The 13,012-nt window shown below is 34.9% G+C and overlaps 1 protein-coding gene across 1 annotated transcript; it reads left to right on the forward strand.

The window, feature by feature from the left end:
• Positions 1–11,746: 11,746 nt before the first annotated feature.
• Positions 11,747–12,288, forward strand: LOC125838596 (non-specific lipid-transfer protein 1-like). The gene has a single exon (XM_049517654.1). It carries the CDS (start codon positions 11,762–11,764, stop codon positions 12,110–12,112), a length of 351 nt encoding a protein of 116 aa, XP_049373611.1. The 5' UTR covers positions 11,747–11,761; the 3' UTR covers positions 12,113–12,288.
• The last annotated feature ends 724 nt before the right edge of the window (positions 12,289–13,012 follow it).

The following is a 13,012-nucleotide window of genomic DNA, read 5'->3' on the forward strand; positions in this document are numbered from 1 at the left end:
ACCTTTTGGTTCTCCATTGTTGTTATCCGCTCCTCCCTTGTCATTTCCTTTTCTTCACTTTGTTCTTGAACCCTAGGACCTGGTCCCTTTATGAGTTTTAATTTTCAGCCACCTATTTTCTAACTTTCTCCCTTTTCATAGGAGATTTCTTTGCAGCCTTCTGGAGTAGGAAAGGAGAAGTTCAATGAACTAGGGTTTTCAACTTCTTGGGAGATGGAGATCTTTGAAGAAGAATTAGAGTTAGGCATTTTGAGAAAGAGAGAAGCTTTGGAAAGGGGATTAGTGAATTTCAACGAGAATTGTTTGATAAGATTTTGTAATTTGATTCACTAAGAGAAGTAGTAAATAAAACCAAAAAGACATCGGGTCCCCAAACAGTAGCGACCTTTGGTTTAAAAGCAAAAAGACGTCTGAAACTGACGCGATGAATGGGCGAGGGACACGTGGCAGTGATGTTGACATACAGATAATGTTGTATAATTGATACTAACCTCATGAGGACCAGGTCCTCCTTTCAGTTTGTAACTCTGCCTGTGTGATTGAACCTTCCTTTCAGCTAAACACACCATTAGTGTATACATGCATTAAGGTACCAGAAGTGAATTCTTTTATGACAAACATTAAAACAAGTATAGATACCTGCCCTCTGTAACACAATCAAAATAGAAGATTTTTGTGCAAACTTGTCAAGGAATCAGGTAATCTTGTGCATCCCCAGCCTCATCATGTTTTTAATGAAACATTATTTACTCAATGACTTTGTAAAGATATCAGTCAGCTGGTCTTCAGTCTTACAGAGCTTCATCACCACATTTTGCTTCTCAACATTGTCCCTCAGGAAATCAGTGATGATCCAAGAAAATGTTTCATGTCTGGTAGAAGAGGACCGAGTCCTAAGTTCCCTTCAAGTATCTCAAGATGCGTTTAGCTTCCTTTAGATGGGATTCCTTTGGTGCTGCTTGAAATCTTGCACTCATCCCTACACTGAACACTATGTCTGGCCTGCTTGCAGGGAGGTACAGAAATGACCCTATTATTCCCCTATACATAGTCTGATTTACCTCAACTCCATCTTCATCTAAGTCAAGCTTCACACTTGTGCTCATGGGAGTGTCAAGAACTTTTGCCTCAATCAAATTGAACTTTCAAAGCAGTTCCTTGATGTATTTCTCTTGACATATAGAGGTACCCTGAACAAACTGTTTGATTTGCAGGCCTAGGAAGAAAGTGAGTTTTTCCCGTCATGCTCATTTCAAACTCACTGCTCATCAGATCAGCAAATTCCTTGCAAAGTAAATATGTAGTGACTCCAAAAATGATATCATCCACATAAACCTGCATAATCAGCAACTCCTTTCCTCTGGATTTCAAGAACAGAGAATTATCAATTTTACCTCTTTTGAACCCATTTGCAAGAAAAAATATTGACAGGCGTTCATACCAAGCTTTGGGAGCTTGTTTCAACCCATACAAAGTCTTGTCTAACTTCAGCACATGATTTAGCAGTTCTATATCTTCAAAGCCTGGGGGCTGTTTAACATGCACTTCTTCATTCAGATTCTTATTCAAGAAGTCACTCTTGACATCCATTTGAAAGAGCTTAAATTCCATATGAGCAGCAAATGCTATCAGAATTCTAATGGCTTCCATTCTGGCTATAGGAGCAAAAGTTTCATCATAGTCAATCCCCTCCTCTTGGTTGTACCCCTGCACCACAAGCCTTGACTTTTTCTAGAAATGGTTTCATGCTCATCAAGTTTGTTTCTGAAGACCCATCTTGTTCCAAAAATTGTTATGTTGATAGGTCGGGGGACTAGGTGCCACACTTTGCTCCTCTCAAACTGATGGAGTTCTTCTTGCAATGATATTACCCAGTCTGCATCTTGTAGAGCCTTTTTGATGTTCCTTGGTTTAATGGATGACATAAAGGCTGAATATGCAACTAGATTTCTTGTCCTGGATCTAGTTTGAATTCCAGAGTCAAGTGGAAAGATGAGATTGTCCAATGGATGTGAAAATTGATGTTTCCATTCGGACTTTCTGATCAACTCTTCTAAGATTTCAACATCAGATTTAGCATCATCAACTTTATGATTTTGAGATGGAACCTTTTGGGAAGTATCAAAGGGACCAGGTGCTCTTGTAAGATTTGCAGCAATTTCCTTTGCAACCTGTTTGTTTCCAGGATTTAGGATATCCTTGTCTTCCTTTTCCTTGATCAGGTCCTCCATCTCATGGTCTCCCTTCATCACTCCTCCTCTGCTTTGAATTCTGACAGGTTCACACAGATCCATGTGGAGAAGTTCCAAAGGTCTGGTAGTGCTCACACCCTTCTTTGCCTTGAAAGAAGATCTTGTTTGTTTGCCTTTTGCACAGGCGTCACATACTTTGTCATTTGAGAACTTCAGCTTTGGTAGTCCGCGAACCAGGTCCCCTGCAACAAGCTTGTTAAGTAAAGAGGTACTTACATGACCCAGTCGTCTATGCCAAAGATTTGCATCATCAGTTTGAGCACTCAGATATGACAAGTTGTCTTCTTCAGTAGAATCAAGATCAACAACATACACATTCTTGACTCTTTTTGCAGACATTACAATTTTCTTAATTGCAGAGTTTGTAACCACACACCCTTCATATATGAACTTGACTTCATTTTTCCTTGTCGCAAATTTTGATACACACTTTAGAGATTAAACTTCAGACCATCCATATAGTGTACACTGTCTATGGAATGATCTGGAGTTCTTCATATCTTGCCAATATTAAGAATAAAACCTTTCTTTCCACCGCCAAATGACACACCACCACCTTGGTGTGCTTCCAAAGAGAGGAAGTGTAGAGTATTTCCAGTCATATGCCTTGAGCATCCACTATCCATGTACCAACATTGACTGCTCCCTCTCTTCTGCACAAGAATCACTTATTAGACTTGGGAACACTTCAGACGGAGTTCCCATAACTATCAAAAGGCTTAATAAGAAACCTTCATGTCCAAGGGGAGCAAAGTGCTCTTACTGAAACGATAATGGAGACCAGGTCCTTTGAGTTCCCTTTTATCATTGTTTTTAGATCTGACAAATTTCTCATACTTTTCTTTTGCTTTTCTCAGAGTCTCACACTTTTCTTTTAGATGACCATTACGCCCACAGTGAGTGCACAACAGATTGTCAGATACAGACACATATTTGCTATGAGGATTATAAGGAGGTTCTATTGGTCTGCGTCCTAACCCTTTCTTTCCATTGAAACTCTGATTAGACAGATTAGAGAGTATCTTGGAAGAGTCAGTCCATTTTAGAGAGTGACTTAACTCTTCCTTGACCTTACTCAGATCCTTTCTCAGTTGAGAATTTGTTTCAAGAGAAGCAACTAACTAGGACTCAAGGATTTTAATCTTTTCTTCCAGTTCTTCCTCAAAGATGCTAAGCTTTCTCTTTCCACCTACTGAGGTACCAGGGTCCTCTTCAGGTATAATGTTGTTCGTTTCTAGAGTCCCTATTCTTACACTCATTTCAGAAACTTGAGACATGAGAGTAGAGTTCTCACCCTCACACAAACTTATTTTTTCATTTAACATTAAGTTTTCAGTGGTTCGTTCATCAACAGAGTCAATAAGCAATGCAGCAAGTTTCCTCAAATTTTTAATGGGAAGAGTATCTAGATCATCTTTAAGATCAAAAAGAGTTACCTCATTTAGATCTTCTTCATCATCAGACTTTGCCATTAATGAGAAGATGGAATTAAAGACATTTTCATCATCTTTAATAGCCATCATTGAAACATCTTCATAACTTTCTGCATCTTCTTCTGACTCACTTGAATCATTTCCCCATACATCAAAGGCTTTTCTCACCAACTGATCAGCATGAGCCTTTCTCCGAGCACTGTCTGGGACCCGGTCCCTCTTGCGAGGTCTGAAGTCCTGAGTTTCCAGCTTCTGGCTAGGACAGTCCCTCATAAAATGACCAGGTTTGCCACATTTATGACAAAGGTCATTTGCGTTTGCTGCTCTGCTGGTCGAAGCCTTCTTTTGAAAGACGTCATTTTTCTTGATGTTTTTTTGAAACCTTTTAGTAACATAGGCCATTTCAACCTCCTCCTCAGTCGCATCATTTTGTGAGTTTTTCAGAGCAACAAATTTTTCCTTCTTTCCCTCCTTCACATTTGTCCCCTGCTTTTTGTTCAGCTCGTAGGTCTGTAGATTTCCAATCAGCTCATCCATGGAAAGTGTCTTCAGATCTTTTGCCTCTGTTATAGCATCAACTTTGCTATCCCATTACTTGGGAAGAACCTTGAGAATCTTGCGAACTTGTTTGCTTAAGGGAATGGGCTCACCTAAGCATTTTAGTTCATTGGTGATGGAAGTGAATCTTGAGTTCATTTCAAAGATAGTTTCACCTTCTTTCATACAAAAATTTTCGTATTGAGTCGTAAGCATATTGACCTTAGTCTCTTTTACTCGTTGTTTTCCCTCGTGGGTTGTTTGGAGACAGTCCCATATCTCTTTGGCTGATTCACAGGCAGAAATTTTGTTGTACTCATCGGATCCAATCCCATACACTAGAATCTTCTTTGCTTTATAGTTCTTCTCTATCTTTTTCCTATCCATCTCATTATACTCCTTACTAGTTTTGACAACTGTAGTGGTGAGCTCTCCATCTTTCACCTCCTTTGTAGGAATATATGGTCCATCAAGAATGATGTCTCACAACTCAATGTCCTCAGTGTTGATGTAGTCATGCATTCGATTCTTCCACCAGCCATAATATTGAACATTAAAAGGCGGTGGCCTAGTAGAAGACTGACCTTCTTCCATATTAGATAGAGCAGCCATTCCTTTTGGATCTTTTCTTTTCTTGGTGTTAACCAAATCGAAAAGTATTGCTCTGATACCCACTTGTTGGAATGTATGCGTCCACTAGTCTAGATGGGACCAGGTCCTCAGCACAGTTACAATAACAGAAAATAAACAACGTGCTAAAAGTAAAGATTTCACAACAACTTTAGTGGAAACCTCCTTACTTAAGGGAGTAAAACCACGACCTGGCCTGCCAGGACTTTTCAAAAACTGCTTTCACTAATCTTCTCAAGAAAAAGTAAAAGCAAGTTTACAAACTGAGATTAGCCTACTAATTCCAACTCTAAGCAATACTTCCTATTACTTAGATGAGCCAGAGCAAATACAACACTACCCACTAAGCTATCACCCCTAGATAACTTAGACTTTGCTAAGCAGATACCACGCCGCCCACTAAATCAACTAGCTCCTAGATGACTTAGAATTTGACTATGCAGCAAACAATGCTGCCCACTAAATCAGTTAGCCTCAACTGACTTAGACATTTATAACGAACACAAGAATCTGAATCTTTTATAGATTAAGAACATATTTACAATATAAGCACAGAAGTAAAACTCCTAAGACACACTCTGACGCTTGTAACTCGATCAGGTCCTTGTTGTGCTTTCCTGAGAATACTTCACCAAGATAGTCTTTGCTTGTATACTTGAGAATTTTCAAGATGCAAAAACCTATAAAATGATAGACACAAAACTCAAACTCAACAGAGATGCTTCAGCACTTTATCAGATCCTTTTGTTGAGTGTGAGTATTGTTCTACCTTAAAGATGGCTTTTTCCTTTTTAAGCTTGTGAGTTTTTATTTGCGAAAATCTTGAGTTTATGTTTTGTTGGAAGAGACTATATTAAAATGAACACAAACTACTTGGAACCACCTATTGGCTGAGAGCCTGCTGTTTAGAAAAGTTGTGCACCTACCACATCAGAAGTGACAGCTTTTCTGACAGTTGTCTTGTCGTCCTTTCACATCGCAGTCTTGCAGGGACTAGGTCCCTTGCAAACTTCTCTTAGTAAGTTCTTGAGAATACGTGTTGGCTCTCTTCTTTTGAATGAATGAATTAGTTTGTTGTTTTTCCTTAGATATATTTAGACATGAAAAGTTATTATCCAATGAACAAGCAACCTCGTCGCTTCTGATTGGTGGAGTACTCTGCAGCTTCACCAATTTTCTGACGCAGACAGCTTTCCAGCTGTACAACACTTTGACCACTGGACAAGTATTCATACTCTGCAGAGGACCAGGTCCCTACACTTGTGAGGAGATCATCAAAACATCTAGGAACATAAGCACTTATCAATAATAGTTCGTAGTGCAGAATTTAAATTAATTAGTTGTGACAAATATCCAAGTGTTCGTAGGAAATAAGTCTAGTCAAGTTCAAGACAAAAATTCATGAAGACCAAGCTATTCCACCCTTGAATCAAATCAAATTCAAGTTTATCATAATTTATATTGTTGTTGGAAGAATCAGAGGAATATCCTAAAGATTGTAATCAACACTCATTATATTTGAAAATCAAATATTATGATTATTGCTATATTTTTCCGTCTTGATTATTATTTTCTCTACACAAATTTTATTGTCTACAAATCTGACATGGCTAGTGGATCCTTCATCTCATCTCCACAAATCATATTTGCAAATCTTAAGTAAAAAAACCACAAAGATGAAAGCTCTATTTGTGGGTAATTCAAGTCTCATATTTGACTTTCATCTAATCTACACTCCAAATAGCCTAGAAGTAGGGATATTCGTAGACAATGAAATTTTGTGGGATTCATCAAGATATATATAATTTCAATATCATTTAGGGTTCTTGGAGACTACTCTATCCTGACTCTAACTAAGGCTGGCAATTGGTCAGGACCGATTTTACCGGAACCGGTCCTCGTTACCGGATTTAGTTACCGGAACCGGGTCTTACCGGAACCGGGTCTTACCGGAACCGGTTTTACCGGAAATTTCCAAAGGTTCCGTCCGGTCCCTTAGTTACCGGATAGGAACCGGTTTGGACTGGACCGGAACCGGTTCTTACCGGATCATTGTGTACCGGTAATTTTTATTTATTTTTTATTAACTTTAATTATTATATAATATTATATTATTAATTAATAAAATTATATTATTAAAAAACTTCAATTTAAAACTTTAAACTTTAAAGTTTAAAATTGACTTTAAAGTTTAAATTTTAAAGTTTATATTGAATTTAAAGTTTAAAATTGACTTTAAAGTTTATATTGAATTTAAAGTTTAAACCTTAAAATTCAATTTTATATTAAAGTTTAAACTAATATTAAAATAGTTGAAAATTAAATTTCTAAAATGACTTGGATTAAATATACTATTTTTAAAAAAAATCAAGGCTAATAGCCGTATATTTATTCAAATAAATAAATTGTACAATACAAATATTAGAAAGAGACAAAGAGTACATAATCTAGGTATTGAATATTAATTATTGTACTAACAATTGAAACTTTTTTTAAAATCTTTTCGTAACTTTTGTATCATTTCAAAAGAAACATTTTTTGGAACTTGTATTTGTCGTTCTTCTTCCATTGCTTCCATGACATCATCACTATTATCACCAAATATTTCATCTATTTCGTCTTCTATTTGGCTATTTAATTGTGGTAGTCCGGTATTTCTTCTTTCGGCATTGACTCAATCTCGAAACAACCCCGATATTTCCAAACTATCCTTTGCTAATGAATATCGATGATCTTCAATCATAAATCTCGCCGCACTAAAGGCTTGCTCCGAAGCGACCGATGATGCTTGAATCGCTAGCACATCTCGAACAATCCTAGCAAGGGTCGGAAATTGATTTTCACGATTCTTCCACCATACTAATATTGGAGCTTGAAGTTGTCCTTCTTCATGCCTAATCTTTTCCCGTGCCTGGTTGAAATATAAATCAAAATATTATTAGTAGATGATTCAAGCTCAAGATAATCATCCATCCAATCATCCGTAGCATCACTTCTAGGTTTACAAGATGGAGGTTCAACTATTGGAATATTTTTTTTCCATAGATTTATATGTATTATATAACTCTCTAGCTTTTATATACGTGCTACTTTTACAATCTTCAATACTAGGAGTTTCATCATCTTTAATTTCTAAATTGCATAAATCTTTTCAACCATTCTTTCAACACCTTTTAATTTGTAATTTGGATTGAAAGTAGTAGCAGTCAAATAGATTTGAGGAATAGGGAAAAAATATTTTTTGAATTTTTCAATCATAAAAGCAACGGAATCTTCAAATCGATCTTTTCCTTTATATTTTGCAAATTCAGATAAAATAACACAAATATTTACTAAAATAGAAGAAATAGTTCAAAAGCAGCATTTGTTGCTTTATAAAAAACACTTAAAAATTCAATAAGTTCTTTTGTATTTTCCCAATCTTCATAGCCAATTCTCAAATTCGGGTCCGCATTATGAGCATTAAAAACTAATTGTACCGGCTCTTGATAAATATAAGCAACTTGAAGCATTTCAAATAAAGAATCCCATCTAGTGCATACTTCTTTTGGAACTTTTATATATTCAAGTCCACATTCTTTACAATGATTTTTAAATTCTGTAATTCTAGCTTTTATTTTAGCTTTAAAAATCCAATTACAAGCAAGTCTAATTTTTTCACAAGAAATTCCAAATTGAGAAATACCATCTTTTACTATCAAATTATACACATGTGCGGCACACTTAATATGAAAAGAATCATTATCAATTGGACAAAGTCTACATTTCAAATAATCAATTGTTTTTAAATTATTAGAAGCATTATCTAAAGTGACACTCATTATTTTATCACATATTCCATAAAATTGTAAAATAGAGATTATTTTTGTTGCTATATAAGAATCGGTTTTAGTTTCTTCAACATATTTATATCCTAATATTCGTTTTTGCATGTTCCATTCATGGTCAATCCAATGGACAATAATTGTAAAATAATCATTACCATTAGGACTACGTCCCATATCAAAAGTAATAGCTAATGTACCATCATAATAAACAAATAAACAACGAAGAAAATGACAATATTCTTTTTGATATTTAAAAAAATCACTTTTAATTGTACTTCTTGGAATACCTTCATAATCTGGGTTATACAATTCCCGAATATACTGAATAAAACTAGGATGTGAAGGAAATGAAAGAGGCAAACCACAAACAACAACCATTTTAGCTAATTCTCTATGATCTTTTTCTTTACTATATGTGCGGTGTGTGCTTCGGCTAGCCGGGTTAGTCATATTTAATACACTTTGAACCATATTAGAACCTCTAACTCCCATAGAATTTTCAGGTATGGATATTCCATTTCTATTAGCCCTTTCTATATCATCTAGGCGAGCAAATTATTTATTACACTTTCTCAAATGTGTTCTTAGTCGTCCCGTTCCCCCTTGTGTACCCGTAGTTACATGTTTCATGATCAATTTACATTTCGTGCAAGTAACAGTAGTTTTTTCCTCATTTTGTACCAAAAATTTCCATACTAATGATCTTTTAACACGTACAACGGTCTTTGAAAAAGTAGGTAAAGAGGGGACTTCATCTTGTTCCGGTAATTCGGTAGCCGGACTAGTAGGGGTAGGGGTCTCATCATCTTCCTCATTTATTTCTACTTCCTCATCTAATTCTTCCTCAAAATTAGTAAAACATCTATTTAAAGTTTCATGATCTACTTCATTTTCGGAATTAAATTCAATAGGTCATGAGTCTCGTGTAAAAGAAGTTTCATCAACATGGGTATAATCATTAGTATTAATTCTAAATCTAGGAGGTGGCAAATTTTTAGAATTAGAACTACTTCCTCCTCCCCTATTATTTATTCTTTCCGACATTGGTCTTTTACCACTATATTTTTCCAAATTTATGTTCAAGTTTAAAATAATTAATATTATGAAAAACAAGCAAAGATAATATAACGAAAAAAATAAAATAACTTAATTAATAAACAAATAAAAAATTAAAGTTGGAACGAATGTACCGAACGTCTACGTAAAAGTAGACGTATAACCAAAGCCGGAATTGAGAGATGCCAATTGAAGCTTCCGATTTACTTCAAATAAATCTCCGAAATTCAAACTCCAAGTCAATATCACAAAATAATAATTATGAATTTATGAGAGATTGAAAATTAAGAGATTTTATAAGATATTAATGAAATAGTTTGTGAATTTGTGATTTAAATGAAAAAATATGGGTATATTTATAGTGTTAAGGGGTAGAGAGGGGCGGGGGGCTGTTTGGAGCTGTTTTGGGCCCTAGCCCAACGGCTAAAAGGGCCCAACGGCTTTATAACGTTCCTTTTAAAAATAAATAAATAAATTTAAATTGACCGTTGAACCGGACAGGAACTGGTTCTTACCGAACCGGATCAACCGGATAAAAATCCGGGTTTCGTTTCGGTACCAGTTCCGGTACCTATAAGACCGGTTCCTTACCGGTTCAATCGGTACCGGACTTACCGGTACGGGAACCGGACCGGACCGAAAAAAAACCGGTCCAATTGCCAGCCTTAACTCTAACTCAAGTCTATATAAAGGGTACATATTCCCTTAAAGAAGCATATTGAATATTTCATAAACTCTTGGGATGTTTGTAACGAGATCAAGATATAGTCATAGCTAGACTCTTCTTGAAAATCAAATACTTCAAGAAGATCCACTAAATCTTCTTTACATGGAGATCAAATCATTTTCAAGGAGGTATAAATCATCCTATGTTCGAAAATACGTTACTAACAATCCTTGATCATGGATAAAATTAGAGATAATTAAGGAAAGAACATAATTGTACTCATATTATTTTGACAATAAAATTATGCTTCTTCATATTTTATTTGTGATTGTAATTTATCCTTTATTTTTAATCACTTTAAAATTTATTGCAAATATACATATCACTAATTATGATTTTATAAAAGATAAAATACGTCTTAGATTAAATGTAAACCCCTTGTATAAATAACTTTTACCCAAAAAAAAGCTTACAGAGAATAAAAAAATAATTAACATATTTTCAAGAATAGGTATATCCTTAAAAGAATAAATAATCACATCTTTCCATAAGCGATCATATAATTTTCATTTATAATCAGAAGAGAAACCTAAAGTGACGTTTTTTGTATGATAAGAATTAACTCTTGGGTTATGTTTAGGGGAACTACAATTATGAATTATGATTTGTGATAATGCTGTAAATTTGAGAATTTTGAAGTGTTTACTATAGCTTCCTGGACGTATTTACCGTGTCTTCTAATACTCCCTCCATCCCATTTTATATGTCACATTTTTACTTTGCACTTGCATTAAAAAATTATGTAACTTTACCCTTCTACCCTTATTTAATTTTTTGGAACTCAAGTTTTCAATCAAGGAATATGAATTAATTTATTTTGATTAATTAATTTAACCAATGAACATGAATCATTTACTTAACTTTTCTAAGTTGGTCAAATGTATGTTTTCAATGCTAAAAACTCACAAGGGTAAAAAAATGAACAATATGCTAATTTATGCATTGATTTTATGAAATGACAAATATTATGGATCAACTATTTATAGAAAGGGATGACATATAAAATGAGACGGAAGGTGTATTACTTTTCCTTTTTTATAAAATTGAACATTCTAGTACAAAACTACCAACTACCTTATTTAATGTGTCTGCAATAAATATTTAACTACATGATTGATCGATATTTATTGATATGGGCTAACATAACTAATCAATTACCGTATGATATGAGGCCAAAAACCTCTGGTGTCTTGATATGGGCTAACATAACTAATCAATTATACCATACATTTTTTGGGTTTATAAATAGCTATATACATTCATAACAAAAATCACACAATCACAAGTTCCATTTCCACAATGTCAATCAAGCAACTATTTCCTCTGCTTCTCATCTGCATCGCGTTGGCCGCCACGGCCACGGATGCAGCTGTCTCGTGCAACACGGTGTATTCTAGCCTAGAACCATGTCTTGGTTTTGTGCTAAATGGTGGACCAACCGTGCCTTCAGCATGTTGCAGTGGGCTTAAATCTCTCCTCGTTGCTGCGGGTACCACAGCTGACCGCCAGAGCGCTTGCAAATGCATAAAGAGCCTTGCTTCAAGTGCTAATGGAGTTCAAATTGGCCGTGCTTCTCAACTCCCTGGAATATGTAAGGCTAATATTCCTTACCAGATTAGTCCAAATGTTGATTGCTCAAAGATCACATAAGAGGCATTTTATATGAATTTATTTACCTGTTATTTTAGTGCGAGTGGGATATTTATGTCCCTTTATTTCCAAGACACTATTAAATAAACTCGAATAATATCACATTTTGTATGCTTTGTTATTTTAGCAATTAGTTAAATTGGCATTTGAATAAATAATTTCTTCCACCCTTTTTTTTTTGGTTTATTTATCCATCTTTCAATTAAATCTGATCACTTATTTAAAAGCATTTATGCAACAACACAACATAATACAGTATGATACTATACATTGTAACAATACGTAACAACCATTTAAACAAAGTGTTAACTTGCCCATCCGATGAAACCCGATCCACTAACGTTAAATCGTGGATTGAAGGTGTCGATGCCACTGATTTTTTTGCTCTGTTTTTCTCGGTTGTTTTACGGTGGAGGAGATGGATGTTTTAGTGGTGTTTGTGGGATCTCCACCAAGTATGTCAATTAACAGTGATTAGGGATGATGGTTGAAAAGAGTTAATACTGATGAAGCTAAGATTAGAAGTTTGAGGATTCTAAATTTTAAGATAAAAGAAAAAGATATTGCAAAACATGTTTTTTTTTTAAAAGAGAAACTTTTGTTGATATAGTGGAGTTCGAAAATATTTTCACGGACATTTCCTTATCATTGAGTCGTCAATCAATTTTTATAAAGGTTAACAAGTTAATATACATATATATTAATTTAATTTTTTAAATACAAATACAGAATCAACAGAAAAACTATTGGGTCCATGCAAATACACAAACATTCACTTAGCTCCGCCTATGCTGATCACCTTTTACTATTCCATTTTTTTTATCCGTCAGAAGCGGGTTCTTTTGTGCCAAGTGGATCTTTTTGTTTCGCTAATAATTGAGATTCACGGGCATGAAATTT

Source organism: Solanum verrucosum, unplaced genomic scaffold (assembly GCF_900185275.1).
Source record: "Solanum verrucosum unplaced genomic scaffold, falcon-dt-bn FXZP01000182.1, whole genome shotgun sequence".
Lineage (NCBI taxonomy): Eukaryota > Viridiplantae > Streptophyta > Magnoliopsida > Solanales > Solanaceae > Solanum > Solanum verrucosum.

Bases quoted from the DNA above. Each gene is read 5' to 3' on its own strand.
- LOC125838596 (XM_049517654.1), top strand. From the start codon at position 11,762: ATGTCAATCAAGCAACTATTTCCTCTGCTTCTCATCTGCATCGCGTTG.